Source organism: Homarus americanus, unplaced genomic scaffold (genome assembly GCF_018991925.1).
Source record: "Homarus americanus isolate GMGI-L3 unplaced genomic scaffold, GMGI_Hamer_2.0 scaffold50564, whole genome shotgun sequence".
Taxonomy (NCBI): domain Eukaryota; kingdom Metazoa; phylum Arthropoda; class Malacostraca; order Decapoda; family Nephropidae; genus Homarus; species Homarus americanus.
Window position 1 is genome coordinate 4,860,963 of NW_024715014.1, and position 14,057 is coordinate 4,875,019.

Sequence of the window (14,057 nt, forward strand, 5' to 3'; positions counted from 1 at the left end):
TACAGTATTTACTATAGAAATGGCAAAGATTTTCTGTATATGTAATGTATTTCATGGGGCAAAGGGAGGCTAAGGAACGTAATTCCCGTACTTTATCTATTTTTTATGGGGAAAATTGATCCGCTTAACGTTTCATACAGCATCGCATTTTTAGGAACGTAACCCCGACGTTAAGCGAGGACTTAATGTATACTGTATGTCATAATTTATTATGAGCTTAAATATGCCATGCTGTGTTAGGGTAATTTAAACAGTTGCGTCTCTGCTGATATACATGTCCGAATAACAGATTCCATTTCAGTAAAGACGTCACTGTGGTTTAATTAGCCCAGTACTCGGGGTCTTTACTGTATATCTTTTGTTATTAGCAGTCAATGAATCTTACAGTAATATTACATCAAGTCAAATGCAAAATTAAAGTGGCGAGAGGATTATTGGTTTTGTTGAAAGAATAAACAAAATGCCACAAGCCAAGAGTTATACATCACCAATTTGTCCCAAGTTAAAGGGGGTATACAGTACAGTATAATGTAATAAATATAAAGTAGTTTCTAAATATAGGAGAAAATATCTTTACAGCTCCTCCCCGACTTACGACCTACTTGACTTGGGTCCACCCGCACTTATGACCTGCCTCATTTGTACCAAAATTTGGTCAAATTACGTATTATCGAGTCCCAAGTCAGTACACAGACAAAATTTTCATCTGTAATTCACTTTAAAATGGCTGGCAAGCTTAAAAGTGAGTGTTTTGTGGTGCTGAGAAGAAAAAAGAGACGCTCATTTTAGATTTTCTATGTACGTACAGTATTATTTAAGCATTTCCGACTTACGACCTGGATGTCGGTCCCCAACCCCGTCGTAAGTTGGGGAGTAGCTGTATTCTGTTCAGTAAAAGAAAACCTACAATTATTAAAATGTCACAAGCTGCCAATGTTTTTTAGGAAAGGAACAGGAGCATATGGTTTCTCCACACTATTAAAACAAACCAATTTATATGTTACATTTGTTAAGAAATTTATCCCACAAAATGAAGAAGGAAACTAAAATTTCTGTGAAAGGATTTATTAAGAAATACAAAAGTACACATTCAGTATACATATTGCATAAGTGAATGGATTTGTATATTACAAACTGTACAGGTATAGACATCATTACAGAAACAATCAACAAGGAAATTTCAGTCAAGTTTTCACTCATTATTCAGGCCAGTCATAAACATTCAAAGAAAACTACAATCAAAAGTAAAGATTAGCAATATGAGAAGAACAAAGACACGGTCAATACATAAATTTTAAAGGACAGTACAGATAACTGCTCTCAAGGTTAGTGTACAGTACTGGGATTTATCAAACAGATGAGGAATGAAAGAAAAACCAAATACCAATAAAAACAGTAGAGAATATTTCTCTACAAGGGATAGACTATCAACACATGAGGAGATATCTCAAAGTTTCTCCAGAACAGCTAGAATTAGAAAGTTTTATTTTTAAGTGAAAAACAAAATTACACAAATCAATTACTGGTAAGCAAACATCAAAATGTTACCTGCCTGTATTACGTTGAATATAAATCACTTTTAGTAAATATTTGATGTAATAATATAAAATGGAATGGTAAGGTATTCACTTTAGTTACCTCCTGATAATAGCAAGTTAACAGAAAATTAATCCATTGCATATTTTCTCATATTCTTAGGTATAAAACTTATTCATTGTACAGTATACTAGAGATGTACAGTAGCTAAAACAACTTTCTGTGCATACTTTGTGGGAAACAATACACGACCATGGACGATAAATTTTGGTATATGAGGGCTGTCACTTGTCACACGTAAAATTTCGGAGCACATCGATCCCCACCTGCACAGCTAGTTGTTTTAGGTACTGTACATCACACATTCAAAAATATACAATTGTTAACCATTAAAGATTTAGACAAACATTCTTTTAATTCTCACATAACATTAATATCTTGGCACAGCTGTATACTTAAAATGCATTTCTTTATTTTGTCCACTGTCTTGGACCATAATATATCAGATCAGACAATACAAATTTAAATTTGTCCTTTAATAATACAACCCCAAGAAAGTGAAAAAAAAATAAATAAAAACTTATTGGTTGGCTCACTTCTAACATATTTATATATAATGCTCTTTATATATTAGACCATGGAGGTGTCATAGGCTGTGGGTTCTGAAGGTAGGACATCACAACTGCAGATATGGACAACCTGGAATATTTAGAAAATACAGTATACTGTAAATGACATATTACAGGGCTGTAAAGTGGCTCTGACAAAATACACTTAGTCATTAACTGGAAAATAAAATCATATGAAGAAAGTAACCAAAAATCCATCCACAATACGGCTTCAAACATGGACTATTGAGTCAAGACTATGCTGTTGAGGAATCAATGTACCATACAGTATAGTATATTGTATACAAGTACTGTACTGTAATTAAACCCTCCTTCCTATCCAGCCTCGTCAGTTTAACCATACCACATATTCTCCACTCTCAATACCTGTAATGTCATTTTATTCATACATTATTTAATTACTGCACACATCTATACTATTGATAGTGTTCCTATGGAGAGTTACAGAGTAGCCACATGTACAATCTTGGCCAAGCAGTTTACTCAGTATCTTTTGTCTATTTAAAAATCTTTAATTTAAAATGCATTGGCTTGATTATTACATAAGCAAAATGGGTGCCACTTTTTTGCATTGAGCTAAAGGAACACATGGAAAGATGAAGTTACTTAAAAACAAGAAGAAATATCAAGGTTCCAGTGTGAGAAACCAAAGTAGAACAAGTGACTGTAGTTGAGGAAAACCATCATAAAGAAAAACCGAATCTCAGCAAAAAGTGATGGACTGACCTGAAGTCTCATCTTACAAAAGTCTGCACTGGATGACTCATGTATAGTCACCATCAGCATATGGATTTAAAATTGCTGATGGCTGAGACTAATCCACTGATAACATTCACACCTTTGCAGTGTTATCATAACCCTTAAAAGGGGATAATGTACTGTACACCAATTCCCCCATTAACGTCTTTGGTAGGTTCCTGAAAACCATGACTAAGTGAAAATGATTTTGCCAAAGACACAATGATATAAATAGGGGTAATGTTCCTTGGGTACATTTCTGGTCAAAACTTTCTCACAACTTGCCACAAATGTTTCACTTTCATCACTATCACCTTCCTCTTGTTTTAAAGTTTCAAATAAACTTAGAGCTTTCACCTGTATGGAGAGTAACGAACAAAGAAAGTTTGTTGAAGCTGATCCTCGATCCAAATGTTCAGCATTCTTTCCATAATGCTACTTCTGTTATAAGTTAACTTTGTAGCAAATAATGGAGTAACACTTTCAGCACATGATTTGATATTGTCTGCATTTCCACATATTGTTCTTACCTACAGTTATAGGCTGTAAACGGACAGCTCTTGCTATGTCCACAGCTCACTGTCCTTCTTTAAATCTCTTTACCACATGTAATTTAACTTCTAATGTAACACTTTTCCTCTTCTTTCTGTGGCCACAACCAGTAGTGGTGCATAATGTATGTTTAGCACTCACTGTTCTAGGGCTCAAATAAATTTATAATTGGATTTTAAGTGAATGGTGGAAGAGCATCAACCAACCTCTGAACAATAACAAACAAATATGACGCCCACACTAGTCACTTACACAGTGGGCTGTTATCACAATCAGGCGCTGAGCGCCTTTGTACCAAATTTTTAAAATTGTTATATATATTTATTTTCATACGCACTTTCTTTTTACAATGACGTTATGAAGAAACAACGTTATTGGGGAACTGGTGTATTTGAAAGCAAGGCTTGGCCCATTACGCTTGTCCACTGTCTTAGGAATCAAAAGAATCATGCTAATTACTCGTAAATATATTAAAATTCAAAACATACAATTGGATGAAGGAAGGATATCAGAGTTGTCTAGTCCAGACTCAGTTATAAACTGAAATTTCTGTAATGCCATGAGATACTGGTACATTTCATCATGGACATATCCATGATGATGCCCAGATAGTTAAGGGAAAGTCAGAAGTAGCTAAAACAGCAGCCATGTGATCTCAATATAATGCAGTAATTAAGTTTTGCACATACAAAGGAAGGGGGGGGAGGGTGTCCCCTAACAATGGAAAATGCATCCTTCTTTGAGGTTGATTCTTTATGGCAATAAGGAAGGCATGAATCTTTCTTATAAACAGTTTGGCTACTTTTTCCCTACTACAGTACTATATTTAGTGTTATAAATAAAAAACTACAAGAAACAAAGACTTACATGAAACTGCTGAGCATCTGTTTAGTGTCATCATTGACTCTGGAGTTGGCAAAGCTGATGCAGGAGCAGTAGAGTGCCACCCAAGCACACCACTTCAACTGGAAGAGTTTACGCATTACTATACCGATTCTGTACAGCACATTGTACAGTAAACCCTCGATAACTCGGCAAGGATATGGTCTCAGAAAGTATTATAGTATAACTTGGGAAATGCCGAGTTATATAAAATTATCTGGGAAAATCTTGGCATACCTGTCCACCTGCGTCATCTACCATGCCTCTAGGTCACCTACCATGCCTCTGTGTCACCTACTATGATACTTCATTCTTCACCTGCAGTGATGGTAAGTGCTACTTTTTTTACAATTAGTAATTACAGTACCTGTACATGCACACATATATGGGTCAATAATTTTTTATTGTTGTCTTTTTGTAGGAGGGGGAAAGTGCCTCGATAAGTCAGAATTTGGGATAACACGGCAAGGCCCATATGTGTCGAGTTATCAAGGGTTTACTGTAACTCCCTTTTTTACTAAATTACAAGGAATTACAGGGGTTCCCTGGGTTACGAGTGGGTTCCGTTCCTAAGGACATTTGTAAGTCGGAAAACCTGCTATATGTATACCGTACTTACAAAACAATGTTTAAAATCCCACCATATCATAGCCTAAGTCCTTATATACATTTAATATCACTTAATTTAAGACAAAAGAAGAAATAGAATAACAAAATACAGTAAATGAAGGTAAAAAATAAGTCATTAGGTAAAAAACACTGTAAATTTCAAGTTTAACCCTGTTGTATCGGTGGGTGGTCGTACGTTCTTCGGGGACCTCCCGTATATAAAATATTGCTATTCACTACATAAAATTAGAATAAATGAATTAAGCTAATAGGTTATATCAACAGCAAATCAGGTTTGTATTTTGTTTTCATTAAAAATAAAAATCACTCACAAAGACAAATAGTTTCTAAGAAAGAGAAGTTCAAGTGTGAGAAGTAACTACCTAAACACATTTTCTAACAATATCAAGAATAAAATGAATTAGACAACTCACTCATGAAAACACTGATTCACTTTACCTCACTGAAAATGTGTTATGAAAGAATACAGTATTACTTTTTTCCTGGTTACTGGAACTCATATATTGCACAGGAATACCTCGGTTATCGCAAATGATGCATTCCTAAAAGTCATTGTGAAAAACAATTTAGTGAATATCGGGTAAATTTTCCCAATAAGATTTAAAGTAAATAAGAGGATTCCAAACTGCAACATTCACCCCATATTTTTTTATATCCAGTATAGTACGTACACTTCTCATTATCAGAGGCTATTAGGGACCAGGGTCGCATATACTGTACAGTATACTGTAGTACCATAAAATGCGAGGAATAAATAAAAATTACTGTACAGTCATCCCTTGGTTATAGCACACTTGGTTATCGTGATTTTCGTTATCACGCCTCCATCAAAATCTACACACCTGCTGTTATAGCGCATTTTTCAAGCCGAGAATTTTGTTATCACGCAGTTGCCTCCAGGTGTTTTTCCCCATTTGCTTCACCTACATCTATTGAGGATAAAATCTTTCACCTACAAATTGACAATAACACATTTGCTGTAATCAGACATATCTAAGTTGCCTCAACAATTGCAACCCCAGTTGCAATTTCAAATTCTGTGTCATTACTAAGGAATAACAAAGTCTCGGGTGTACTCTAAGACTGAGAGCAAACAGAGGACTCGGGCATCCTGAAGCAATGAGAAAAGGGACTCCTCAGACGGGGGACCCAAATAAAGAAAGCATAGCTACATGTTTTGTGGACTACAGTATTGTGCGTACCCTTTTCATCACTGTAATAAACCTAGCCATGCCTATGTGCTTTTCTGATACTTACCATAACATTATCTACAGTATATATTTAGTAGGCCAAAATCAGTGGTGTCAAACTCAATACCTTTCGAGACCAATTCTTATTTTAGTTACCCTCATCAGGGCCAACACAAGTGCTATATCACATATTTGCAGGATTGAAGTTTACAGCTTCACACACATTGCCTAACCTAGCTTACCAGGAATACCAGATTTGGGTTTGTCTGATCTTAAGTATGTAAAATTTATTTTACTAAATAAACATGATTATATCTATTTCTTTCATAATTTCACGGGATGATAATTTTTACCGTCATCCCGCGGGCCACACCTGACCATCCCAAGGGCCACATTTGGCCAGCGGGCCATGAGTTTGACACCCCTGTCATACACCTTACAAAATTTTTGACCAAAATATACTTTTTTCTCAGAACTGAAATTTAAGGGGTTTAACTAATTAAGTACTTTCAAAATAACACACAAACTCTAAATCACACCTTGGAAACCCATAGTTGATGAGTAATTAGCAGTGAAAAAGTCAGTAAAATCTTTCAAGGGTCATTTTGGCCACTAATTACTCTGCAATCGACTTGTGGAGCACATATTCATAATCAGCAAGCTCAGGAGTACTGTACCCATATTGTGATTTTCAGCAAAATCTAATTTTTGGCCCAAAACCACAAAAATGTAAGTCTTACACCTTACAAAATTTTTGACCAAAATTTCCTTTTTTCTCAGAATTGAAATTTAAGGGGTTTAACTAATTAAGTACTTTCAGAATAAAACAAACTCTAAATCACACCTTGGAAACCCATAGTTGATGAGTAATTAGCAGTGAAAAATGTCAGTAAAATCTTTCAAGGGTCATTTTGGCCACTAATTACTCTGCAATTGCCTGCCGTACGGATAATTAATCATCTCGGGTTATTAATTAAAAATGATTATGTGTTTAAGTAAGCAATAACATTTTTAATTCTGGAGGTGGGTCAGGTAGAATTTAGACTACCGGAGACAGCAACTGGTGGATTCATTAGCCTACAGGAGACAGCAACATTACATATAGGATGCAGGCCGATTTTTAAGCCATTTTTCAGACAATAAAATGTATCTTATATGCTGTAAAATATGGTATACTGTACAGTACTAAAAAATAAAAGAAAAGAAAAATACTGCATTGCCAGTTGGTAATACAGTACTGTAGTTTCACTACACACAGGAGACTAGTGTGGCTGAGATCTCAACAACTATGCGCTAACTACCAAGCACATAAGAAATGTTTATTCTCTTATGTTTTTGACCTTATGACAATCATTTCTTTTATCTATTTATTTTTTAAACATTTTGAATGAATGATTGTGTGTACATGTAACAGAATAAAAAGAAAAAACAAATATTAAGAAAATTACGTACAGTATATCTACCAAAAATAACGAGTTAAAAAATAACAATAACGCAGCACACAGCTTGGCCTGGTAGGGGGAGGTAGAGATTCCGGACGCTGCACCCTCCTCCCACGGTCGCACATCATGGGTACATCCCACAGTAGGTGCATAATGTTGATGAAACAGGCCTCTTTTGGAAGTGTATGACTGTCAGAGCCTTTATTTCAACCAAGGAAAAAACAGCTCCTGGGTTCAAGGCTTCCCAAACTTGGGTAATTCATCTCAATTTAAATAATGAAAGTATATGAGAGGAATGGTTTCACGTTTCGGAATTCCGCATTATGGAAAGATTTTCAGGAACGAAACACTTCCGTAACCCGCATTTTGCGGCATTTTCCCAGATCAAGGCAGAACTTTCTCCTACAGTACAATCTTAAACCCATTGTGTACCACAGAACTGATGGGGAAATACTTTGCTGCCAATTATTGTTGTGTAGTCAGATCTTCTTCTAGGAGACTCACTGAACAGATACTGGAGAACCACAAAATATGATCAATCTTCCAACCTGTTCTAAAGATACCATGTACACCATGCAGTCCACAAGTCTCTATATCAGTCAGAGAAGAGGTTTCATGGACTGAAGTATCTCAGCAATAAAGATTTTGAGAAATTAAAAAAAAAAAAAAATCTTAAAGTGTATGGAAATTCAATTTACTGACTTTTCCATGACCTTTTCAAAACAAAATTTTCCACCTGACCTGCCACAAAATTCCCAGACATTACTTGACATGTGGCAACCCTGATACATTACATCTCTTCCAGCTGGCCAAGTGTTAGTCAAACATTTACTACATTTCCAAGCACTTAACGGCAATAGTTTTTGTTAACATATCCTAAGAGGTGCTGACTTATTGGACAAACTAAGGTTTATATCAAATACAAACACTATACACAGAAAATGCAATGAGAAGCTCATGGCTCTAGATGTTCAAATGTGATACCATCAGACATTCAAAACATCCAATAAAGAGTTCTGTAGGCAAGGGATGTCACCACCTTTAGAAGACTGTCATAGCCACATGTTGGTAATACAGAGATTTTATATCACAAAAGTGACAGAAGTAAAATTCCCTAACTTTTTTATAACTTCATAAGAAAGTGTCCTGATACTTCAGAAATATCTATTCTCCTGACAATGAGAATTCGGAAAAGAAAAAAATGAGTAAAATATAATTGTTCATTATCCTACCAACAGAATACTGTACATGTACAATACTTACCCTCATCATAAGTCCACACATACTGAAGATCATGCCCAAGACATTCATGTAGTCAGTGGTTGGGTCTTCACCAGGAGCCCCTGGGGTTCCTTGTGCTGGTGGTTTATACCTGTCAATATATATATAAATTTTTTCACTTATCCTAATTGTAACTTTGCAAGACAATTGTATCAAGTGTTGGTGTCTGAATGTGTAGTCAACTAATGGGACAAGGGAATCAAAGCAATGGAAACGGAGATTATGTGAGGCTCGAAAGAGAGACAGATATCACCAATTAATGATGGGGCTGCATTACTGAAAACCTAATGTGAAGCGAAATTATCGCTAAACAGGATAACAGCAAAGCACAAAGGTCGAACAACAGGTTCACACGGCAGGACGGTAAACACCGAGTACAGTACTGTACTGCACTCCCTAATAATTACAATAAATGAGTTTGCTATAAACGGTCTCAAAGTTAAACGATTTAGTGAGCACAAGGTGAGCCTAATTCGAACAAATAAAAATAAATTGATATGATAAACAAGAAAATGGATACATAGCATAACATAAAATACAAAAGTACATATTTTATGTACAAAATATAGCTTCTTCATGCACTCAAACCATCCTCGAGCCAACACAACATTGTTCAGCCGGGTAGTCACACAGCTGATTGTAATGGTTTTCCCACAACTTCTATAGTTTCATTCCATGTAACAACGGCAACATGCCATCTCGCAGGCCACCTCATCCCCAGTGAGAATGAGTCAAGTATCGCTAAACCAAATTGTACCTAACTTTAAGTGAAAAAGTGTCAAATTGTTTTATCGCTTAACCGAATTAATATTAAGTGAATCAATGCTAAACAAAGGATACTTGTATAAAAAAAGAGAAAAAAAAAGAGAAGGATTTGTCATAAAACCAAAGAAAATGGGATCTTATCTAGCAACCTAACTACAGGTTCTGTCAGAAAAAGGGGCAGTACACACCCAGAACAAAGAACGGCGTGGCAGTACACCTTTTCACATATACGTTGAGACATTGTTATATACCTATATGACATATTTCATAACCGAATGACAGAACACATATTGAGTGACATTCTAAAATAACTGTTCGTTCATGCTAATGGAAATGATTGACATAAGTTATGAAGTTGACAGACGTGAACAATAAACCAACAGTCTACATATAGTTTGAGAATGTAACAATTGGAGAATGACATACCACCATAAAATTTTGACAAACAGATAATAAATTGACAAACAACATAACTATCATACCCCTTGGTGCTATCGGCAGATCGGTAACAGTCCCAAGACACTCATTCGACGAGTACAGTGCATAGTCGGTCTGGCACACTTCGGAAGCACCCTGCTATGCCTCACAGATGATATCGCCGGGTGTCAGACGAAGATTGTGATAGAATAATTACTCGACATAAAGCTGGAGAGGATTTTCTGGTCACTGCTGCCGAGATACGAATTTCAAGAACCACAGCATAAGAAATAATTTGCAAGTTTGTTGAGACAGGAGAAAAACGGGGCCGCCATGGAGGACGACGACCACCTGTGCTGGATGACGAGGCGAAGGACTTTTTGGTGATGCTTGTTGAGGCTACACCAACGATCACCATTGGAGCTTAACCATGCACTTTGGCAAACATTTCCAGGCAAGCCACAAGTATGCAACATGACTGTTTCTAGGGCTTTGGATAGCGTGCTTATAACCCTGAAACAGGTACACAATGTACTGGCTGACTGCAATTCAGAGGACACGAAAGCCGCTCGTGTAGCGTTTGCTCAGCACATGTATGAGGATGGCATTCATCAACATCGTGTGTAAGTAGGTGAAACCGGCTACAACCCGTATACGTGTAGGACCTACGGCCGGGCTCCACGCTTCAACAGGATCGTTGCAGGACAGAGTGGCAGTAACGTGACATTGATAGCAGCTATCTCCGATCTGGCAGGCCAATTCTATTATGAAATTCATGTAACATCTGTGACCAAGGAGGTATTCAAAAACTTCATGACCTTGCTGGATTCTGTGCTAGGTCCTGAGGCTGCTGTGATTTTAATGGATAATGCACCACGTCATGAAGGATTTGAACAGGAATTTGAGGATCGTGTCATCAAGAAGCTTCCTCCACACTCACCTTTCCTAAATCATATTGAGAATTGTTTCTCAGTACTGAAAGACACTGTGAAACGACAACTGAACAACATAACTGATCGTTGAGATGCACCTCGACATGGGGTCACCTTAAGGATGTATCGAGAGAGACTTCTCCAACAGGTGCTGGGGACTGATGCCCGTCTGTAGTATAAGCTAGACAAATAGCCACTGCAATTTTTTACATTTTGTTCACAGAATCTTGAAAATCTACTTAGCTGTGCCACTAAATGATCTCTTCAGGAATTTCGTCTAATGCACCTCCATAAAACTGGGCCTCGGGTAATAAGTGAATGATGATGAAATTGAATCATCGGTATTGACATGGCTAAATACCTTACCTAATGGCCCTTTATAACTTTAACTGGACTATCTTCAACATTATCGTCTGCTAGTTACCTGATAATCTTATCTACCCTCCTTGGGTCAGAACTGCTATTTGATGTTTGCATTTTGGTGATAATATCAGGAGTTAAGGAGCCAGTGACTGTAGCCCACCGAGCCGTCGTCTGCTGCCCTGACACACCGAGGGTCTGTCACCACTTCTAAGGGATCACTAATACAACATATTATAGCAAGTTTGACAAAAACTATCCTTAATAAAGTTAAGGAAGCAGTTAATAATCGGATGGAATAATCATTCAGAGATGCTACGCTCAGGGACACAGAGGGTGGCTGACAAAGATGTAAGAACATGTCACACGAGTGAAGGAAATGCAGCGGGGTAAATTGTCTTTAATGGCTGTGGCTCATTTTGGTTATGGGAATAGGCATTTTTGGTGTGTGTATATATATATATATATATATATATATATATATATATATATATATATATATATATATATATATATATGTGTGTGTGTGTGTGTGTTTACTAAAATACGACATTCATTTTGGGGGCAAATGAGCGAATTTTATATGAAAAACTTCTTTTCTGTTTTTATTTATATTAAAAAAATCACAATTTGTACAAGAAATGAAGGTAAGATTTGAATACAACAAACCCAAATATAAAAAAAATATTACTATTAGAAAAATAGCCACGGCCATAAAATGAATATTTACGTTTTCTATTACAAAGTTTAACAAAAAACGGTAAACATTTGGAAGGGGAAACTCGTTTGCTGTATGTTATTTATACAAATTATACAAGTGTCACCAGGGTATGTGTCCCCCCAAAATACAATAATAATAATAATAATAGTAATAACAGTAATAATAATAATAATAATAATAATAATAATAATAATAATAATAATAATTATAATAATAATAATGATAATAATAATAATGATAATAATAATAACAATAATAATATCTTTTCCGCTCAGCTGAGTACTTTTTTGGGGGTGGAGTACATGTGTCGATACTTGAAGAGGAGGCCCAATATCAACATAACTAACTATATCTGTGCCAAGGCTAGCTGGTAGACAGGCTCATGGATCCAATCGTCCATCATACAGTCCCCATGAATATTATCACAGCAACCTTTATCCCATTTGTTGGTTAACTTCTTAATCAGTTTGTAAAACGTTTTACAAATTATTATATTACAGTCCGTTCACTGACTTCCCAGTTATTTTGATAAGACTTCCTTTGATGACCTTGGCCCTGCATTAATCATGTATAAGGAATTTATTTTAAACAGTATAATGCCAGACGAAGGAGATTATTATATTGTAGTGGATTTCTCCCCTACAAACGCTATTTGTTGCTGGGTAGCCGACCCCGCGAATTCCCCAGTGTATGCCTCGTGGTCTAGGTCAACCAGCGCTGCCTTACATCACGGAGGTCAACTACTAAGCCACGCCTACCTCCGCTATTTAAGACCTGACCTTGTGGTGACCTCTCTCTTCTTCTAGCTACAGCCGCAGCAACCAACACCACCTCCTCCACCGCTGCCTGGCGGTCCTCGCTCCCGCTGTCCTCCTCTGAGCGCCCTCACCAACCAGCTCTCTCTACATCACGCTTGTAACCACGCTGCCACTTCCCAGCACCAAGCTGCATTGTACATCCAATACAACATGTATACAGAGAGCACATTGTGAGTTTCCTTTCTCCATCCCACCCTGAGTGTGAGCCCAAACAACCCGTAACCCACAATATCACCGAGTACAATTTGTTGAAATCACGGTGGAATTCTGTAGCTAAAAGCTCCTTACTAAATACTGTAACGTCTACTTATGAGCAGTGTTCAGATAATTACCTGTCACTAAGAGATTGTGGCATATATGGGACTTTGCCAACATCATCTATTACTGCTGAGTGTGGTTTTTCTACTGTTCGAGCCTTGGCCCAGACACACATGAGAAGGGTGTTATACAGTCTGACCCTCACTACCAAACACCACAGGTTTCCAGTTCCCCGGTTTCCTCCTGTACTAACACTGGCTAAACCGCCCAAACGGCAAGTAAGCTGATAAGTGGCGGATATGATAAAAATATAATCGGAACAGAGAGCATAAATTGCCTTGCAAAGATACATCGTGAACTATCTAACGATGTTGAAAGTTTTATTATGTCTTTAACAAATTTATTTGCAAAAGAGAAATAACTTGGATATCATTACATTAAAGATACACTGATCATTGCCATAACCCAGTGACTCCCAAACTGTGAGTCACTGTTATCTCCCAAGTGTGTCGCGAAAATCTGCTGAAAAAGTAGATACGTGATCGAACTACTGTAAATGATCATATCTCCTAACTTAACCTAACCTAAGCTAGGATGATTGACTGACTAATTTGTCGTTCTTGTTAATGGAAGTAACCTCCATGCTTTGTGAGGAAATGGGGATTCCTCATGTATCCCCTATCCTCCACGCTGAAGTCAGATGGTTATCAAGAGGAAGAATATTGTCTCGAGTGCATGAGTTGTGAGGAATTGCTTACCGTCTTTACTCTTGAAGGGAAACTTGAATATATCACTTGAGAACCTGAACCATTTGTCGTGATAGATGAAGAACATTATACCTGCCTTTGCTGGCTATGTGTTTAACATGATCAGTCACGCGAGGGATAGCGTACACTACCAGCAACG

The 14,057-nt window shown here is 36.9% G+C and overlaps 1 protein-coding gene across 1 annotated transcript; it reads right to left on the reverse strand.

Annotated features, from left to right (window-relative positions):
- Positions 1–1,049: 1,049 nt before the first annotated feature.
- Positions 1,050–11,568, reverse strand: LOC121853902 (protein Asterix-like). Its single transcript, XM_042348298.1, has 4 exons — positions 11,419–11,568; positions 8,863–8,971; positions 4,323–4,420; positions 1,050–2,235 (listed from the first exon to the last, which is right to left on the reverse strand). Exons 1-4 carry the CDS (start codon positions 11,469–11,471, stop codon positions 2,160–2,162), a joined length of 336 nt encoding a protein of 111 aa, XP_042204232.1. The 5' UTR covers positions 11,472–11,568; the 3' UTR covers positions 1,050–2,159.
- Positions 11,569–14,057: the final 2,489 nt, after the last annotated feature.

Excerpts from the sequence above, each read along its gene's own strand:
- LOC121853902 (XM_042348298.1), bottom strand. The coding sequence starts at position 11,471 with ATGCAAACATCAAATAGCAGTTCTGACCCAAGGAGGGTAGATAAGATT. Across the intron at positions 4,421-8,862 it reads TGTGTGGACTTATGATGAGG|TTGAAGTGGTGTGCTTGGGT; the intron begins GTAAGTATTGTA and ends AAACTCTTCCAG. Across the intron at positions 2,236-4,322 it reads CAGATGCTCAGCAGTTTCAT|GTTGTCCATATCTGCAGTTG; the intron begins GTAAGTCTTTGT and ends TAAATATTCCAG.